The sequence below is a fragment of the Spodoptera frugiperda genome, chromosome 21 (assembly GCF_023101765.2).
Source record: "Spodoptera frugiperda isolate SF20-4 chromosome 21, AGI-APGP_CSIRO_Sfru_2.0, whole genome shotgun sequence".
Classification (NCBI taxonomy): domain Eukaryota; kingdom Metazoa; phylum Arthropoda; class Insecta; order Lepidoptera; family Noctuidae; genus Spodoptera; species Spodoptera frugiperda.
Genome location: NC_064232.1, coordinates 6,654,433 through 6,673,541, shown reverse-complemented (window position 1 = coordinate 6,673,541; position 19,109 = coordinate 6,654,433). Strand labels below are relative to the sequence as shown.

Genomic DNA, 19,109 nt, shown 5'->3' with positions numbered 1-19,109 from the left:
ATAACTGGTGAAAAGTGGGTTGTTTCATTGCAGTTTTTTGTTTTTACATTATATACTATATGTGTTTTTATATTGTATCATATGTGCGCATTCTGTCTACCCTTTCAACTCCTCAAGAAATAAATCACGTGATTCTGTATTAACTGTGTTACTGCCTCGTTGGTCGAGGTGGTCGCAAGTCCGACTGCCGGACAAGAGCTCTCGGGTTTGATTCCCGGGTTAGGCCAAATTATTACTGGAATTTTTTTTTGGTTGTTCGCAAATTTCTCAGTTGTAGCACGGAGTCTGGAATTGGGCCCAGTATATGGCAATAGGCTCACCCCCTATTACATGGGACTTATAACACAAATGGTATAAAGTGGGTGTATGTTGTATAGCGGCATTACGTACCGTAATCGTTTACTGCCTACCCCTTCCGGGGATAAAAGGCGTGACGTCACAAAAAACTGTGTTAAATAAACCTCTCAGTGTAACCCCCACCCTTACAGTATGCCGTCATCATCTAACTCGATGCTAACCGCTGTATAATTGTAGCGGCGATATCTAGTTTGTAGTCTCGTCACGTTGTCGGCTCGTAGCTTCACCGTCTTGTCTGTGAGAGATAAACTAAAGACCTATACAGAACTTATTTTTATTTTATACTAGCTACTTCCGCGCGGTTTCACCCGCTCTGCTTGGCTCCTATTCGTCATAGCGTGATGTTTTATAGCCTATAGCCTTCCTCGATAAATGCACTATTCAACACAAAAAGAATTATTCAAATCGGACCAGTAGTTCCGGAGATTAGTGCGTTCAAACAAACAAACAAACTCTTCAGCTTTATAATATTAAGTATAGTATAGTATAGATGGGCCAAGCCCGCCACTAGCTCCCATACCGCTGCAACTCCTGTGCACCAGGATCTACAGTAGATACAAAACATGAAAACACCAGAACACTGAAATCCGGCGCGTCCCAGGGAAAACTTATTTAAAAAAGGCAGTAAGATCATGTAGATCATTCTTAATTATTATTAAGTAAGTGTGGGAGAGCCATGCTTCGGCACGAATGGGCCGGCTCGACCGGAGTGATACCACGGCCTCACAGAAGACCGACGTGAAACAACGCTTGCGTTGTGTTTCGTTGTGTGAGTGAGGTTACCAGAGGCCCAATTACCCCTTTTCCAATCCCTGATTCCCCAACAACCCTTAAATTCCTAACCCCCCAAAGGCCGGCAACACACTTGTAACGCCTCAGGTGTTTCGGGTGCCCATAGGCGGCGGCGATTGCTTACCATCAGGTGATCCGTCAGTTCGTTTACCTTACATAGATACGATCAGGCAAATCAAATGTAACAGCTACCACTTATAATCTAAACATGACATTAAACGTTTGTCTTATAACATTACAATTATAATTGTAAGCAACAAGTTCGTTGTCTTCGCGAAATCTTTGTTCGCAAATGGTATACAAAGGGAGATGCAAGGTGTAGCGCGGAGTAGGGTGGGGGGACCTGTATACGGTATAGCGAATATTTATTTATTTGTGAAAGATAAAATTGGGTGGAGGAGAAGGAAGGCTGAATATTTCGTTGGTCTAGTGAAAGAAAATAAAGAAGGAAAAAGCATTTATTTCACACGCTACATAAACCAGTAAATAAAAATTGCGGTGAAATGGGCCAAGACAGGGCCTTGTGCTGGTATTCGACAGACCCCATAGGTGACTCACATTTTTTTTAAAATGAATAAAACAAACATATTTATTATAAAAAAAAACATTTAATTAAATAAAAAATCACAACCAGGAACTGACTAAAAATGTAGCAAAATTACATTAATCTGAAAACAATCAAACATCACACAGCACATTAATAAACAAAGCGAGACGGAGCGGCCCCCTGCCTCGTGCTCTCATGATCTTAAGCGCTATATAAATATACGAAAAGGATAAATTAGGTGAGGGGTGGTATCATCTCTCGTTGACTCGCACACAACTTAACGGGTTATTTGGGCTCCGGCTCAAAGTAGGAGTAGGAACGGGGTGGTTTTTAGTCAGTAACAGTCTGACACTCCCTCTCGCCTCACCCAAGGCGGGAGAAGAAATTACCTGATGATTATCCCCTCTCAAAAAAAAGCATCCTTACTTTCTACATTCTGAACAGCCTCCAAAAATCATTAAAAAGAAATTCCAGATCCCAGTTTCCTTTTACGTCAAAACAGTTCAAAGTTCAGTTCCGATGGCCGATAAAGCGCCATCCACCCTACAACGGACGCAACGCACTTCGTATTTGGCAGAGTGCCAGTTTGGAAACCCTCCAATTACATTTATACGTCTCGACAACAGTTCAATATCGCCATTTTCACTGTACGGACGTCTTTTTAAAAAGAAAATTAACAAAACAAAACAAATAACTAATCAAACTTATTGATTTTCGTCGAATCGATATTTTGAGGTTATAATTTTTGTAGTTTGACAGGTGACAGCGCGGGAAAAGCGCGCCATTTTGTTTTACTAGACAAAGATCGTTGTGTGTTATTCCTTTGTGTTTTTTTTTTCGACGTCAGGTGGTGAAAAGGTGAGTTTCTTATTTTTATATATTCTAATACTATGTTTCGTAATATTACAGGTGCTATTTATGATTGTGTTTACAGAATTATAGGTATTTAACGAATTATTATTTAAAATTGAGCAAGCTTTTGTCTTTTGGTGTCAAGCTTCTTTGTTTCCGTGGTTTTTGAACATATTTTGTTTATTTGATTTATATTTTTATGAGATAAACCTGGATTTATTTTCGTCGTAAACTTGATTCTAATTTTGCCAAAGCTTAAACAATATTTTAAATTACTTTACTTATCCCGTTCGTATACGACCATGATTGCCTTGCGAAATACCTATTTCTAGTTTTATCTGAATTCTCAACCTAGGTAAAGCTTTATCAGGACATTTTGACATTTTGAAAATTTCACAATAATACCGTGGCATTTAAAAGTGTCCAATGATGTAATTCTGCCCTTTTCTTCAAGATTTATGGAGCGAATACCCTGCCATTTTAGACTATTGATAGTGTATTTAGGTAGTCTAAGTTCTTTTATCAAATACTAGCTGACCCGGAAAACTTCTTTTAAACCTTCCCTGGACTTTCACAAATAATTCAAAATTCAAATTTAGCCAAATCAGTCCAGCAGGTCTCGAGTTTTAGCGAGACTAACAAACAGCAATTGATTTTTATATATGTGTATAGATAGATTGCAAGTTAAAATTTTATTATTGCACCACTGAATGCTTCAAGTAATGACGTCAATGGTTTAAGATATAGGTATATATTCATGTAGTATATTGAATTATAGGTTATGCACGATTTATCTCAAAATGGTTGGTCCAGGAATAAATGCGTGGGTTGTGTTTGTAAATACCATCTGTTTTGGATTCGGATTTTCGTTTGAGGTATTGGAATAATAGATTGGAGTTTTGGATTTAAGGTTGTTGACATTCAAAGTTAATAAATTGTATAAGCCTTTAGAAATTATGGATTTCGAATTCAGTAGTATCTTCGGCCGTAGGTTTAATTGATTTACTAATAGAATTACTTGAAATAACGTTTTATTTTTAATTTCATATTAATACCTATTTATTTATCTTCATTTAATTCGTTCATTTTTGTTCACGAAAGTTCGCAATAAATAGAATCGTAGTATGCAATCTGCGAAGTTTCTTCGTTCGTTCGTTAAATTAGAGTAGGCCGCGTTGCAAGCGCCATGATCTTGCATGACGCTTTCACCGTCTCTAGTTCTAACTTTTCGAGTTGCTTTTTATGTCATCATATTGTTTTATGTCTAATATCTTTATTGCAGCCAATTAGCTAGCAATACTGCCTTGTTAGTCGAATGGTCGCAAGTGCGACTGCTGGGCAAGAGGGTTTTGTCGGACAAAGTATAGCTGGGCTTTTCTCGGTTTCTCGAAAATTTCTCAGTAATGTGCACCTCTGCCTGCCCTTTCTACGAAGATGTAATAGCTAAGCTGTGAAACTGTGACCTTTTACACTGATACTAAGCTATGTAGCTGTGCGAGGAAGATGCGCAACTCGAGTATGCGATATATCGATAGTAGGGAAGCCATCCATAGCACGCATCTTTCTAAATAAAAAACATAGCATAACTGACTCCATTTCCACCAGTGCTAAGCTTTAACCAATGAATATGATTGGTGGAAGCCAAAAACACATCCACAGCAAAATAACACATCACATCTCCGGTGGAAAACCACTGTAAATGGGTAAACAAGAAACAACAAAAAACAAAACACAATGCAGAAACATGCCCATGCATTAATTCCAACACAAAGACCAAAAATAAACACAAACACATATTTGGAAGATAAATTCAATGACTTTTCATGAACTGTTTTACATCGGGGTCACGGCCGAGGCCAACACTGCGCGCTAAATATAATCCACCATTTTGTTTTGAGCGGCAGCCATTTTGAAATGACCCGTTTAATAATATGGCCGTGTAGGGATTAAAAGTAATCCGGTGGTATGGACTATCTAGCGGGTTGACTGGGACTCCGGAAAGACAAGCAGGAGTAGAAACGTGGTGGTTTTTAGTCATATGAGTCTGATATTCTGTCTCGCCTCGCCTAAAGCGGGAGAAGGCATTGGATGATTTTTGGCCATTAAAAAAAGGGACTAAAAGTGGATAAAATGGTTTATATCAATATTTTTAATGTTATAAGCCGATAAACGTGCTGACGGATCACCTGATGGTAAGCAATCGCTGCTGCCCATGAACACACGCACGAACGTTAGGAATTTAGGAATTTTAGTGTTGTGGGGTAATTAGGCCTCCGGTAACTTCACTCACACAACGAGACACAACGCAAGCGTTGGTTCACGTTGATTATCTGTGAGGCCGTGGTATTACTCCGATGGAGCCGGCCTATTCGTGCCGAAGTATGGTTCTCCCATATTTCACAATATTACTATCCCAAACAAAACATATTTTTCAATTCGAACTTGTAGCTCCGGAGATTAACGCGTTTTTAAATAAAGAAATTCGTCAGCTTTCTCTAAATATAAAAAAAGGCGAAAGTTTGTGTGTGTATGTTTTTTTCAATCGCGTCAAAACAGCTAAACGGATTAGGGTGAAATTTGAAACAAAGGTAGATTATGGTCTAATCTAACATGTAGAATAAACACTATCCTACAGGAACGCAGACAGGAGCTAATTATTAATAAAAAGTACCTACTTAAAGATTTTTATTTTTATGCTTTCAAATTGGCACTTAAATTTAATGTTGCAGATAAATATTTTGAAATATTTGTTTGTCTTTTCACTTTTAAGTACTTTTTTGATAACATCACGGGCTATTAAACGATTTATTTGTTGATGTTTTTGGCAATGATCATTGAATAAACAGTGAAATGAATTATTAATATTGGTTTGAGTAAATAAACTGCATATGTAGACGACCAGAATAATGTCGCAGACAGTCGCTTTCGGAGCTGCGGATTACCTAGCGGGTTTACCGGGGCTCCGGCTTGAAGGGCAGGAGTAGGAACGGGGTGGTTTTTAGTCAGTAAGAGTCTGACACTCCCTCTCGCCTCGCCCTGACGAGAGAAGTCATTGTGGAGATCTGTGGGAGGCAGTGGAGAGTACGTGGCTGATTACATGATGAAACCTTGCATTTTTTAAGCTTTCATTTCAAAAATATTATTGTAATTAAAACTTAGTGTTAAATTTATTAAAAATAACGTCTAAATTACGTCAAACATAAACTCGATTAGAGCCCTTAGAACTCATAACACAGTTCCGCCTACCAATAGTGATCAATACCTAAATTAAATCAACAACTTGTCTGACCATCCAAACAACATTTGATACAATCAAAATGTTCATTCAGTCCATCATTCATCGCTTTATCTATCCCACTACACTTACCTAACTACAAACGTTTAAAATACACCAACAAATCACATTTGACAATCTCAATGAAATTAAATCAATAATTCATCGCGTGTAAACGCCCTAGCAAGGTTACGTCGTGCAGTTCGGCTGTCAAACGCGAGCGGTTGCCATAGCAACGGGCGCGTGATTGGCAGACACGTTCGATGGTCGACGTCGGCGATAACCTTGTAGCGTCGTCGTCATATAAAATTTGTTGCACGTCAAGTGTAATTTAAGCGCGGATTTTGTTATTGCCATGGTGTTGTTTATCTGTTCTTTGATACTAGTCAATATTTAATTGGCATTGGGACTGAAAAATGGACACAAATATAAATATAATAGACTGAAAATACCTGGTTTTAACTACCAAATTTATTTAATAATGTGTTAGAAACTGTTGCTAACTCATCACTTTTCCTTTATAATATAACATAGATGTATATAGGTACCATAAATAGCCCATAATTTTTCAGTTACATAAAAGACACAACATATAATTTTAATGCCTTTTTAAAGTAAATTGCCATATAACCGTGAATTTTCCACTAGAAATTGTATCGCTATGTCCGGAAATTGGATCTGTGCCCGATATTGGGTGAGGAACCTGTTTTCTAGCCATCGGCCATTAGTGATATGTGAGTGTTGGAAAGTGCATCTAAAATCTAGACTGAATTCTAGATGTTAGTCTGAAATATGAAGATTTGTTGTAAAATTATTTCTGTGAAAAGTGATGCGTCTTCGTGAAAATAATGTCGTGGGGACACATCGAGATTTCTTGGACTTGTATGTATTTGAATTTTAGTCATTTCTATCATTTTTATGCATATGATTTATTAGTATTCACTTAGCAAACACATTAGTGCTTTAAAAAAGCAGCAAGCTAAAAAACTTCCTAAACTCCCATGTTTTTTTTTATATGTTATAATGGGCCGACGTTTGTCCGCTATCTCGCCTGATGGTAAGTCATGATGCGGCTTACGATGGAGCACGTCTGCCCATGAGCAACCTATTCACTCGGACTTTGAAGACACCCAGGTTATACCCATCAGGAAACACATTAGTGCTTTAAAAAAGCTAAAAAGCTTCCTAAACTCCCAAATATAATCGTCTCGTGGTTGAACCAACCCAACATAAGAATTTCACACATTTCATCGCCCCAGTACAACAGTCACTTGGCGGCACTCGGCAATAATCGTGTCCAATAAATGTATCGGCCATATTGATTTGTATTCTGACATTGGATATTGGATAACTGTCAAAATATGCACAATTTCGTAACTTTCGATTGAAACTGTTACTTGCATATTTAATTTGTTTGCCAAATTATGTAGAGATGGTAGAATGAATGGTTTCATTCACAAAATCAGTGTGTTGTTTGTGTAGGTAGACCAAATTTATGAATTGGTTGGCATTTATCGTTAAAAATATACATATAAATGAAGCTAGCATTAGATACAGTATGTAAGATGCATTACTATTAGTTTTTTCCTTTTATAAAAGCCCGCAACGCACCTGTGACTCCTCTGGTGTTGCGGGTGTCCATGGGCGGCGCTGGTGACTCGTCTGCTCATTTGCCACTTATTTCATAAAAAAAATAATGTGGCGAAAATCATCCACTGATTTCTCCCGCCTTGGGCGAGGCAAAAGGGAGTATCAGACTCTTACTGACTAAAAACCACCCCGTTCCTACTTCTGCCCTTCGAGCCGGAGCCCCGGTAATCCCGCTAGGTAAGAGCATTGCCATAACGGTGCTTTTTCACTAGAGATGTGCTATGCTACGTTGCTGTGGATGCGTTTGGCTTGCACCAATCATATTCATTGGTACATATAGCATAGCACTGGTGGAAACGATGGATTTGGACTCATCTAAGCTAGTTTTTATATGGATCTATGGATGCGTGTTATGGAGGTGTATTATGGATTTGGCTTCTCTACTATCGATATACTACATAGCTCAGTATCGGTGGAAACAGTCACATAGTTTCACAGCTTTTGCAGGGCAGCAGGGTTTATAATCAGTAAGAGTCTGAGTCCCTCTCGCCTCGTCCAAGGCAGAAAAAGTTATTGGATGATTCCCCTGCACTGGTGGAAAATACTCACTTAAGCTATGTTTTTTATATAGATTGATGGGTGCTATGGATGTGTGCGTGAAGTATCGGGATGTTGACAAATGTATTTCACTCTAATGTCTTAACACTTTCCTTTAAATCATCACTTTTTTCAAGTCACCTTGAGCGTATAACGAACCTTTTCTAAGAAAATTTCGTCATCAAAAAAACGATTACCTCAACCATCGCTTTTCCAACTATCATCGTACGAAATTAAATTAAAAATAAACAATTTCACCTTGAAACGAAAAAGCACGCATTTTCCTATTTGGACCATTCCCAAATAAACAAAAACCAATTTACCCTGACACGTTAAAATGTACGAAATTCCTATAAAATTCAAAAGAAAGAGAGTTCTTTATAAACTGGTCGTTGTAACGGTCAATGACATTTCATTGCTTAGTTCCGATTGTCATATGGCATGGATAGGTGGCGCCACGAGCGTTTTGTGTTTACAAACAATTTCGCTATTTGCGGTGTGCGCCTACGCTTACAGTTAATTATGAAAGTTTACATAAATGAAAGATATGAAAGCACGGAGCAAGTCTTTGTGTAATCCAGAAATTGTTGTTTCGGGTCTGATTTTCATGTGTATGTGAAAATCTTTAAAACTACGCAACGGATTTTGATGCAGTTTTTTGAATAGATAGAGTAATTCATGAGGAAGGTTTATACGAGTATGTATAATACATGCATAATATAGCTGGGGCGGGTCGCTAGTATCACTATACTTAACCATAAACTATAATTTATACTCATATTAAATGATAATTTCAATAAATAACAAAAGATAAATAGCATTAAAGCAATATAAAATAAATCATGTCTCTCAACTCAAACTAATTTATTAATACGAATCTCCTACCAGTCTGTCTAGTTCCAATGATGGCGTCATTAATTTAAAAGGAGAATTACCAAAATGGCCGCCGTCCAAAATACGAGAAAATGGCGCATTTTCGCGCCAATTCTGTGAGTTTTCGTCGAAGTGTTTCCAACAACAGTATTTAATTGATTGTCTGTTTTGTTTTTGAAGTGTAATGTTATAAATATTATTGTTTTTGTGAGTAAATGTTACGATTAAATTTAGTTCACGGCATATATTTCGTTTGTAACGTAAACATTTGAGGTTATATTTTTAGGTTACGAGTATGTTAAGGACTTACTAGAAATTTCGAACGTTTTAGGTAAAACAGAGTTTATAAATATTACAACAACATATTTTGTGGGGCATGATATGGGGATATTTTTTTTAAGGGCGAAAAATCATCCAATTACTTCTCCCGCCTTGGGCGAAGCGAGAGGGAGTATCAGACTCTTACTGACTAAACGGAGCTGCGGACTACCTAGCGGGTTCCTCCGACTTGAAAACAAGAGTAGCAACGGGGGTTTTAGTCAGTAAGAGTCTGACACTCCCTCTCGCCTCGCCCAAGGCGGAAGATGTCATTGGATGATTTTCTCCACTCAAAAAAAAAGATTGTTTCTGACTAAAAACCACCCTGTTCCTAGCTCCTTCTTTACTACCAGAACCCCGGTAAGCCCGGTAGGTAGTCCGCAGCTCTAGATCAGGCATCAGGCCACATCTGTGGTGCACATAGACTGCGGATTCTAGATGCCCATCCGGCCGCCTCAGGAAAGACGGTAGTACAGTGGTCGGTTGTCACTTCGTAAATGTGTATATTCTACTTTAAAATAAGATAGGTCCGGGTTTGTTATTGTCGGAATACAAACACTGTATATAAACCTCTTGTATACATAATATATGTGTAATCTTTATAGTAAACAAACGAATTTTCGGCGCAATTCACGAATCCAAGCCGACTTTGTTTTGTTCTCAAACCACATGATTGTACTACGCAAAAACTTTTTTGTTTCAATCGTAGCAGTTTTAGAGTTCCGTATCGCAAGGGTTTATCGTCGCTCTCGCTCGAAGAGCAGGAGAACGCACTGAAAAGTATACTTTTTTTAATGGGACAAGTCCGCCACATCCTCCCATACCGCTGCAACTCCTGTGCACCAGGATCTACAGTAGATACAACCATGAAAACACCGGAACACTGAAGTCCAACGCGTCTCAGGGACATGAAGGACTGTCTTGGATCCCGCAACGAAATAAATCAGAAGATATTATTAAAGGAGAAGAAAAAGAAAACGATAGTTTCCACTTCCCTAGACGAATTTAATGCAGGAAACAGAATGACTTAAGAATGCGGGCGAAGTCGCTGGCAGATATTAGTTTATAATATTAATAAGATAGGTACGGAACCATTCGAGTGTGAGTTTGATTCTTCGTAGCTTTGTAGTGATTCTCTTTGTGTATGATTTGAGGTTATTGTTCCGAAGCTGCTCGTGGCATTTTGCCCATAACTCGACGTTGTTTTGTTTCTGCATTCAGGTTAAACCTTGTATTTGTTTCTCAATAAATTGTGTTAGTTGTACGAATTCCGAATAATCTGGAATGTTTTGGATGAATAGTAAGTTCATTTAGGTCATATAGTAATATTTTTATCGCATTTCAAGTTCAATTTACGGTTAAGGCAAAGGTATTTTCTTTTTTATTGAACGTTACCCCACACTAGGATTTTCTCCTGTATTGTAGGTGCGTTTACAAATTATACAAGTGCATGATGATGCAGGTTAGAAACGTACCAACGACAACTAGTTGCCGTGCAACGTGTTTCAGTTTCGATTCCCGCACGGAGCAACTCGTTGTGTGATCCACAAATTGTTGTTCCGGGTCTGTGTGTCATGTGTATGTGAACTTGTACGTTTGTAAACGCACACACAATACAGGAGATAATCCTACTGTGGAGCAATGATTTTTGTAAGGAAAAAAAATGTAAAAATAAATATGCGGGATGTCTATGAGCAGAGGAATAAAAAATTAAATTAAAAATTTAAAAAACCCCCGACATAAAAACTTAATTTCCCTTTAAAAAGTAAAAAATAATAAAAGAAATCTTAAAGTAGCTAAGAATGTACTAATAATTCTAAAAAAAAATCCGTCTCTCGTTGGGGGACCGCACCTAATTATTTTTTACTTATCTACGATTTGTTCATAAGTATCACATGCTTGGTGTTAACATTAAAGTAAAGCGCGGGCGGCGGTGTACAGTCCGTATGAATGCGGTCCCCCAACGAGACGTATTTTTTTTAGAATTATTAGTACATTCTTAGCTACTTTAAGATTAAGTTTCTTTTATTATTTTTTACTTTTTAAAGGGAAATTAAGTTTTTATGTCGGGGTTTTTTAAATTTTTAATTTAATTTTTTATTTTATACTTTTTATAGGTAGGTTAGGTTAAGTTAGGCTTAGTATATTACATATACTTACTATAATTTCGATTCTTGTTAAGGTAAAGATTACATCTAAGGTCAAACTCGTTCGCTTTTATTTTATTTTTTTTGACTTATTAATTACTAGTTTTTGTTTCTATAAGTAGGCTAAAGATTACATTGGTGCAAAATTTTTTGTTTATAATAAAACGTTAAATTAAAAATTTTATATTTTTGTTATTAAATTTTAAATTTAATTTTTATTTTTTAATTATTTATTTAATTTTTTATTTTTGTTAATACGAAAAAATAATATCTTTCAATATCTTCTTTCAGTGCGGTTTAATTTGAGACCCCATCTCAGTATATTTGCAGACCTTCGGCTAATCTCCCGCTTACGTCACTTTCACCGCTCATAACTTTAAAACGGTTCAACCGATTTTCATCAAACATGTCTATGAACACTCGCATATAAGTCCCCTTTCCGTTCGGGAGTTATGATGCCACAGACAGACAGACAGACAGACACGTCAAACTTATAACACCCCTCTTTTTGCGTCGGGGGTTAATAAAAGACAGTTCACAAAAACTAATAAACACGGTAAGTAAATATCCCGTCTCAGCTTCTAATGATATTACAAGTGACCATGTCAGTTTAAAAACGTATAAAGTCAGTGTTGTTGCTCAATTATCTAATTTGTAACGAATGAACTCATTTCTTTCTTGTATTGTTGCCAAATCTCTTCATTAGTAATACAGAAAACTTACTAAATACAAACATTACTAAATACTCGTAGAATAGGTACCTATCATTCTTGAATTTCCGTTAACGTAGACGGTGAGATCATTGCGAAAATTTTATTTGGCATCTTCCTCGAGTCTTCTTTTTGAAATTGGGTACTTTCCAATTAGCCTTTAAAAACACTTTTTCCCAAAAAATACTTAATCTTGTACTGCAGTATATATAGTAATATGTTATCGGGGAAAACTCCTGTGCATACGTGACTGCAAAACAGTTTCATATCTTTTTATACAATACAGATACCGGGTTACCGGGGCTCCGACTCGAAAAGCAGGAGTAGAAACGGGGTGGTTTTTAGTCAGTAAGAGTCTGACACTCCCTCTCGCCTCGCCCATGGTGAGAGAAGTCATTGGATGATTCTCCCCACTTAAAAAAAAACTTCTGCCAGCGACTTCGCCTGCATTCCCGTGGGTTGTCCTACCACCCGTATCAGCTCATGCCCAGTCTGTATACCAAATTTCATCAGCGTGATTGACGGACAAACATCCAAACAAACAAACTTACCCATCTTTGTAGTAACTATCGTGAGACATCACATTCTAAATTAACAAAAAATCACGGTTTACTCACATAAATTAATGGAGAAAAGCTCTACTAGTTTCGAGCAGTGTACAGCAGACGAGGCGACGTTTATGATAAGATTGACCTACACGACAGCATTTCCATCCCCACCATATAGATGGTTAACACTTTGGCAGGCCATAACTGTGCGCTTCTCACGAAACTATCTGCCTCGCACAGCAAAACTGTGGAATGAGCTGTCGTCGGCGGTATTTCCGAACCGATACGACCTTCAAACCTTCAAGAAAAGAGCGTACTCCTTTTTAAAAGGCCGGCAACGCACTTGTGACTCCTCTGGTGTTACCTATTCCATAAAAAAATAAAATAAAAAAAAGATGATAAGGGTGCCTTTCCATCAGAGATGTGCTATGTAGCAATGCTACGAAGATGTAATAACTAAGCTGTGAAACTATACGACCGTTTCCACTGATACTTAGCTATGTAGCTGTGCGAGGAAGATGCGCAGCTCGAGTATGCGATGTATCGATAGGGAAACCGTCCATAGCACGCATCCATAGCAGAGGTATAGAATCTTATTAAACTTCTCTTTAAATCAGTATCTTCTGACACGTGGTCACCCATCCACGAGGCGGCCGCGGTAAGCATGTTACACAATGATAGATAGTGTCACGCGTCTCCTGACGGACAGACAGACATGCGCACGTTGCGTACGACTTATTGTTAATAATAAATATCTTGTGATTAATTAGGTTTAATCGATTTATTGTCAAGTTTTATATTTAATGGCCATTTGTGATCAAGATCAATGTTAATGTGGTGAAATTGACTTGATTGATTGGTTGCCTTGTCAAGTGACCTAGGTTCGACTTCTGTATCTCCATTGTGACATAGATTTATCCTAAGTAGGATATCACTATGACCATGAAACGTCAATGGCATTTTTTATGGAATAAGCCGGTAAACAAGCGGATGGATCACCTGATGGTAAGCAATCACCCATGGACGGGTGTCCAACACTAGAGGAGTTACAAGTGCACTGTCGGCCTTTTGGGGATTAGGTATTTAAGGGTTGTTAGGGAATCGGGGATTGGGAAGGGGAGTAATTGGGCCTCCAGTAACCTTACTTACACAACACAAGCGTTGTTTCACATCTGTTTTCGGTGGTGAGGCCTTGGTATCACTCCGGTCGAGCCGCCCCATTCGCCGTCTGGGTGTCATGTGTATGTGAACTTGTATGTTTGTAAACGCACACACGACACAGGAGAAAATCCTTATATGGGGCAACGTTTTTTTTAAAGCAGAAAGCAAACCATAAAAAATGTGCATCATCATACATAAACCAGAAGATGACTTTCAAATTACATCACAACTGAACAAAACACGTGGCGTAATCTATTGTACGGACACAATCTCCACGTGTAGAAACACACGCACTTCCAAACTAAAGCATTAGCACTTGGAATTCTGCCCACCCTCACCGCTCCTTGTGTCGTAATATGCTTTCACTGCTGAACTGAAAACACATGTGGAAGCGCCATGTGGTCTAGAAAGTTGGTTTTATTTATAAACTATGTGTTACTCGCTTTTGTCAAAGGTTTAGTTCGCGTTTTTTGGGGTAAAAAATAGGATAATATGTGTTAATACAGATTTTAATCGACATTAATAACCGCAATATTTAAATGTTCAATCCTTGAATCTCTAAATATCCAATCCATAAAAGGCCGGTAATACATTTGAAACTCCTTTAATGTTGCGATAAGATCGCTTGTGAACTTATTTAATAAAAAAAATATTTTAATTAAGATTGTTTCGTTGTTTGAGTTACATAGATCTTATAAATATGACTGCACTGATGACAGATATTTAAGAAAATACCGTTAATACAATGTCTCATTAGTTATTAACTGAAAATTCAGGCTTCTTGTTTTATCCACAATTAAATTATAGGGTGGTCAAAACGGTCTTGAAATACTTAGAGAAAAGGATATTCCAGAATTGCCTTTTTGCTCAATTTGGGGAAACCGAAAACAACACCCAAATTGAGAACCTCCTACTCTTTAAAGTCAGTTAAAAATATAACTGCAAGTCTTCCCTTCACCTTTGAGCAACACGCGTGAATTCATATTACGTCTAAACAGCATCAGTTACGCAGTATTTAGTACCATAGAACATACTTACAACACATTGATACGTTGTTGGCAGGCACTCCTACACACAAATCAAATCATGTTGACTGTTTATACGTACTATTGTCACTAATATACTACTTATAATCAATCAATACTGATAAAACTCTTCCGTTACTGGCGACTGAGAGAGTGACAGACTGTACACAGCTGTAACTACTGCGCGTAGCAAGCTGTGTGACATGTAGCGCGCTAGGGGAGTGTAGGGGAGTGCTGAGAGAGTGACAGACTGTACACAGCTGTAACTACTGCGCGTAGCAAGCTGTGTGACATGTAGCACGCTAGGGGAGTGTAGGGGAGTGCTGAGAGAGTGACAGACTGTACACAGCTGTAACTACTGCGCGTAGCAAGCTGTGTGGCATGTAGCGCGCTAGGGGAGTGTAGGGGAGTGCTGAGAGAGTGACAGACTGTACACAGCTGTAACTACTGCGCGTAGCAAGCTGTGTGACATGTAGCGCGCTAGGGGAGTGTAGGGGAGTGCTGAGAGAGTGACAGACTGTACACAGCTGTAACTACTGCGCGTAGCAAGCTGTGTAACACTAGGGGAGTGTAGGGGAGTGCTGAGAGAGTGACAGACTGTACACAGCTGTAACTACAGCGCGTAGCAAGCTGCGTGACATGTAGCGCGCTAGGGAAGTGTAGGGGAGTGCTGAGAGAGTGACAGACTGTACACAGCTGTAACTACTGCGCGTAGCAAGCTGTGTGACATGTAGCGCGCTAGGGGAGTGTAGGGGAGTGCTGAGAGAGTGACAGACTGTACACAGCTGTAACTACTGCGCGTAGCAAGCTGTGTGACATGTAGCGCGCTAGGGGAGTGTGGGGGAGTACTGAGAGAGTGACAGACTGTACACAGCTGTAACTACAGCGCGTAGCAAGCTGTGTGACATGTAGCGCGCTAGGATTTCCCAGAATTCTTTTTGGGAATAAATGGGCTATTTATCCGCGTATGAATATTTTGGCAAAGACAATTGTGTGTATGTTTTTTTTATTAATGACATTGTTGACTCTTGTTATGATTGTAACGTCGTATTTGTGTCGTATATGTAGAAAACCAATTGACACTATCCGCAGTCGTATTTTGTTTTCCAATGAGTGAACATCTCTCCTAGGAAAGTCGAATTGTAATTCCGTTGCCAAAATTCTATTTGGACTTTAGTATTTGTGTTTGTGAATTATTATTTCTTGATCTAGTGTCGTGATATTCGTGTCTTAGTGTGAATTCTGAAGTGTTTTTGTTGATTCTTCGTTTGGACGAGCGGATTTTTTGGCTTTTTGCGCAAACATGCCAACTTTTATAAGTGAGTTGACTTTTTATCATTTACTTTGGTCGATTTTCTTTTGTTTAGTTAAGTTTCTGCGGTAGATTACAAATGCCAATAAGTCGGCCGTCGACACCTACAAAAAGAAATAAAAGTAAGACAACGTATGCAACAATAAAGTCGGCTCATTTTCATTTATTGCTCAAAAATTACAAGTTTTGTAAACTTATATTTGCGTCGCACTTTGAGGCTTCAATCAATTCTGACTGGGCTTTGGCTAAGTCCTCTCTCCTCTACCTTTCGTATTATGCATTCCCTATGCATTCCTTACAAAGGTCCTGAATCTATTTTAAACAGTTTGCTTTAGCTTGACGTGTTTGGTTGTTAGAACTTTAGTAATTGGCATTTACTTTCCTGACGTCCGATCGATCTGATATTTGGTACACACTCTTAATCTTGATAACTATACAATATAAGCCTATTAAAACCGTTTTATATAAAATATATTTCTATGTATTACTTACTAAAGAAAGAGAAATGAAGATTTTTTTTCTTTTCACATTACAACGGAGTGATTTTACGATGTGCATTTAGTTTTAGGAGATAGATACGAGGTTGGATAGTAGATAATATTACGATTATTATTTTAGGTGTTAAATTAGGACGTATATATTATAATACAATAAAACAAGGTTGATATTGCAACTGTTGGTTGGTTTTCGACTTTCTTTATTTATTTGTTTATGTTTTATGTTTTTGTTTACTTATGGCAAGTTTCAATAACCTTTTTAAATGTAGAATTTATTTATCTCTATATATAAAAATCAATTGCTGTTCGTTAGTCTCGCTTAAACTCGAGAACAGCTGGACCGATTTGGCTAATTTTGGTCTTAAATTATTTGTAGAAGATAATTATATGTTTGAGGCGACAAATAAATTAAGACATATAAATTGGTATGAAGCTTATGTCAATATTGTATCTCTAGTAAGAGAGACTGACTGTTATTCGTAGCTTGCTACGGGCGCTACGGCGTAGCTATATAGCCTGCTACGGCGTAGTAATTATTTATCCTTCTTTTACTAAACATAATTTGTGCGGTTCTTACCATTGACATTCCACTCCTGATCTTTAAGGGTTTTCCACCAGAGATGTGCTATGCTACGTTGCTGTGGATACGTTTGACTTCCACTAATCATACGCATTGATACACATAGTTTTACACTGATGGAAACGGACTCAGCTAAGCTGATGTTTTTTATATACGGAAAGATGCGTGATATAAATGTGTGCTATGGATGGCTTCCCTACTTTCGATATATTTGAGCTGCGCATCTTCCTCGCACAGCTACATAGCTTAGTATCAGTGGAAACGGTCACATAGTTTCACAGATTAACTTTTACGTCTTCGTAGCATAGTTACATAGCACAGCTCTTTTGGAAAAGCACTCTAACTCAGTGTCTTTAAAGTTCATTTTCCCTTGTTTCCAGTGACGATGCCTTCGGAAGTGGCCCTGGGTAAATCCCTGCAGCGGGAGCTGGCGGACTCCATCATCAGGATGGTGCCGCTCGACGAGATCCGCATACTGCTGGCTTGTGGAGCCAAGGTGAGGGTCTTTTTTTTAAGGGGGAAAATCATCCAGTGGCTTCTCTCGCCTTGGGCGAGGCGAGAGGGAGTGTCAGACACTTACTGACTAAAAACCACCCCGTTCCTACTCCTGCTTTTCGAGCCGGAGCCCCGGTAAACCCGCTAGGTAGTCCGCAGCTCCGGATCAGGCATCAGCCCTACTGGGCCCCATCTGTGGTGGTAAGATGAGGCTCTGTAGAATTTTATAAAACAGACATTTTGTGCGAAGGCCATGCTTTAGAGCTTCGGTGCTGCTTTGTCGCGTCGACCAGAGTGAAACAACACTTGCGTTTTTATTTCGCCGTGTGTGTGAAAAGTAACGCACTTGTAACTCCTCTGGTGTTGCGTATGTCTGTTGTTATATGTTTATTTTTTTATGAAATAAGCCGGTAAACGAGCAGACGTATCACCTGATGGTAAGCAATCGCCGCTGCTCATGGACACTTGAAACACCAGAGGCGTTACAAGTGCATTGTCGGCCTTTTGAGAGTTAGGAATTTAATGGTTGTTGGGAAATCGAGGATTTAGAAGATTGGGAAGAGGAAATTGGGCCTCCAGTAAGCTCACTCACACAACGAAACATAACACAAGCATTGTTTCACGTCGATTTGCTGACGATGCGGTCCGTACGATGCGGATCAGTGGACGCAGTTGTATGAGTTTCTATACAAGACAAACTAAAATCCGTGCATGCGTGCGTACGATGCGGGCCTGTGGCCGCGTAACACAACACTCCCCTTGTCCGTTTAACCCAACAAAACTAATTTACTTCCAATCCACACACACAACGTCACGCTTTTTATTCCCGAAGGGGTAGGCAGAGGTGCACATTACGACACGTAAGCCGCTATACAATGTACACCCACTTTTCACCATTTGTGTTATAAGTCCCATGTAATAGGGGGTGAGCCTTCCAATCCCTGTCTCAAAAAACCATCATCTCCTCATATCCCCAGGTGAACGAGCCAGTGACCCAGGGTCTCCGGCCGCTGCACTACGCCATCTGGCAACGCTACCTGGAGGCGACGAGGCTGCTCGTGGTGCGAGGGTGTGATGTCAACGCCAGGGATGATTGTGGATACAGCGCCTTGCATCTTGCTGCTGAGCACGGGTAGGTTATTTCCTTTTAGTCTTGTATTTTTCAATTATAGGGTATTCTTTCAATTGCAAAACTACGTACTTTTTTTGAGACCGGCCCCTCATCGCACCTCCCCGTCTCGCTCCGGTGCGAGATGCTACCGGCCAGAGTCAAAGCATTTATTTCAATTAATCCTAAATAAGGCACTTTTGAAACGTCAAATTGAATTGTCCGTCAGTCTGTCTGTCAGTGAAGCTAGGCGCTCGTTCCAAAGTGTAGCTTCGAATGGAGAAGAACGAGCAAGAAACTCCATACATACATAACTCCAATATAGA

General features: G+C 38.9%; 2 protein-coding genes across 4 annotated transcripts in view; one reads left to right on the top strand and one right to left on the bottom strand.

Moving 5' to 3' along the window:
• The window catches only part of LOC118280249 (scavenger receptor class B member 1), a 271,827-nt gene that overhangs the window by 32,093 nt on the left and 220,625 nt on the right, over positions 1-19,109 (bottom strand). The window lies entirely within an intron of this gene.
• LOC118280341 (ankyrin repeat domain-containing protein 50-like) overlaps positions 2,311-19,109 on the top strand; it is a 28,348-nt gene continuing 11,549 nt past the window's right edge. The window contains exons 1-3 of one of the 3 annotated variants that reach the window (XM_050701940.1): positions 2,311-2,554; positions 17,561-17,676; positions 18,653-18,807. In XM_050701940.1, the coding sequence (XP_050557897.1) occupies positions 17,566-17,676; positions 18,653-18,807 (266 nt within the window). In that variant the 5' untranslated portion in view covers positions 2,311-2,554; positions 17,561-17,565. Of the gene's footprint in view, positions 2,555-6,655; positions 6,705-15,917; positions 16,111-17,560; positions 17,677-18,652; positions 18,808-19,109 lie in introns of those variants that run through there. The other 2 variants (XM_050701938.1, XM_050701939.1) reach the window with 2 other exon arrangements.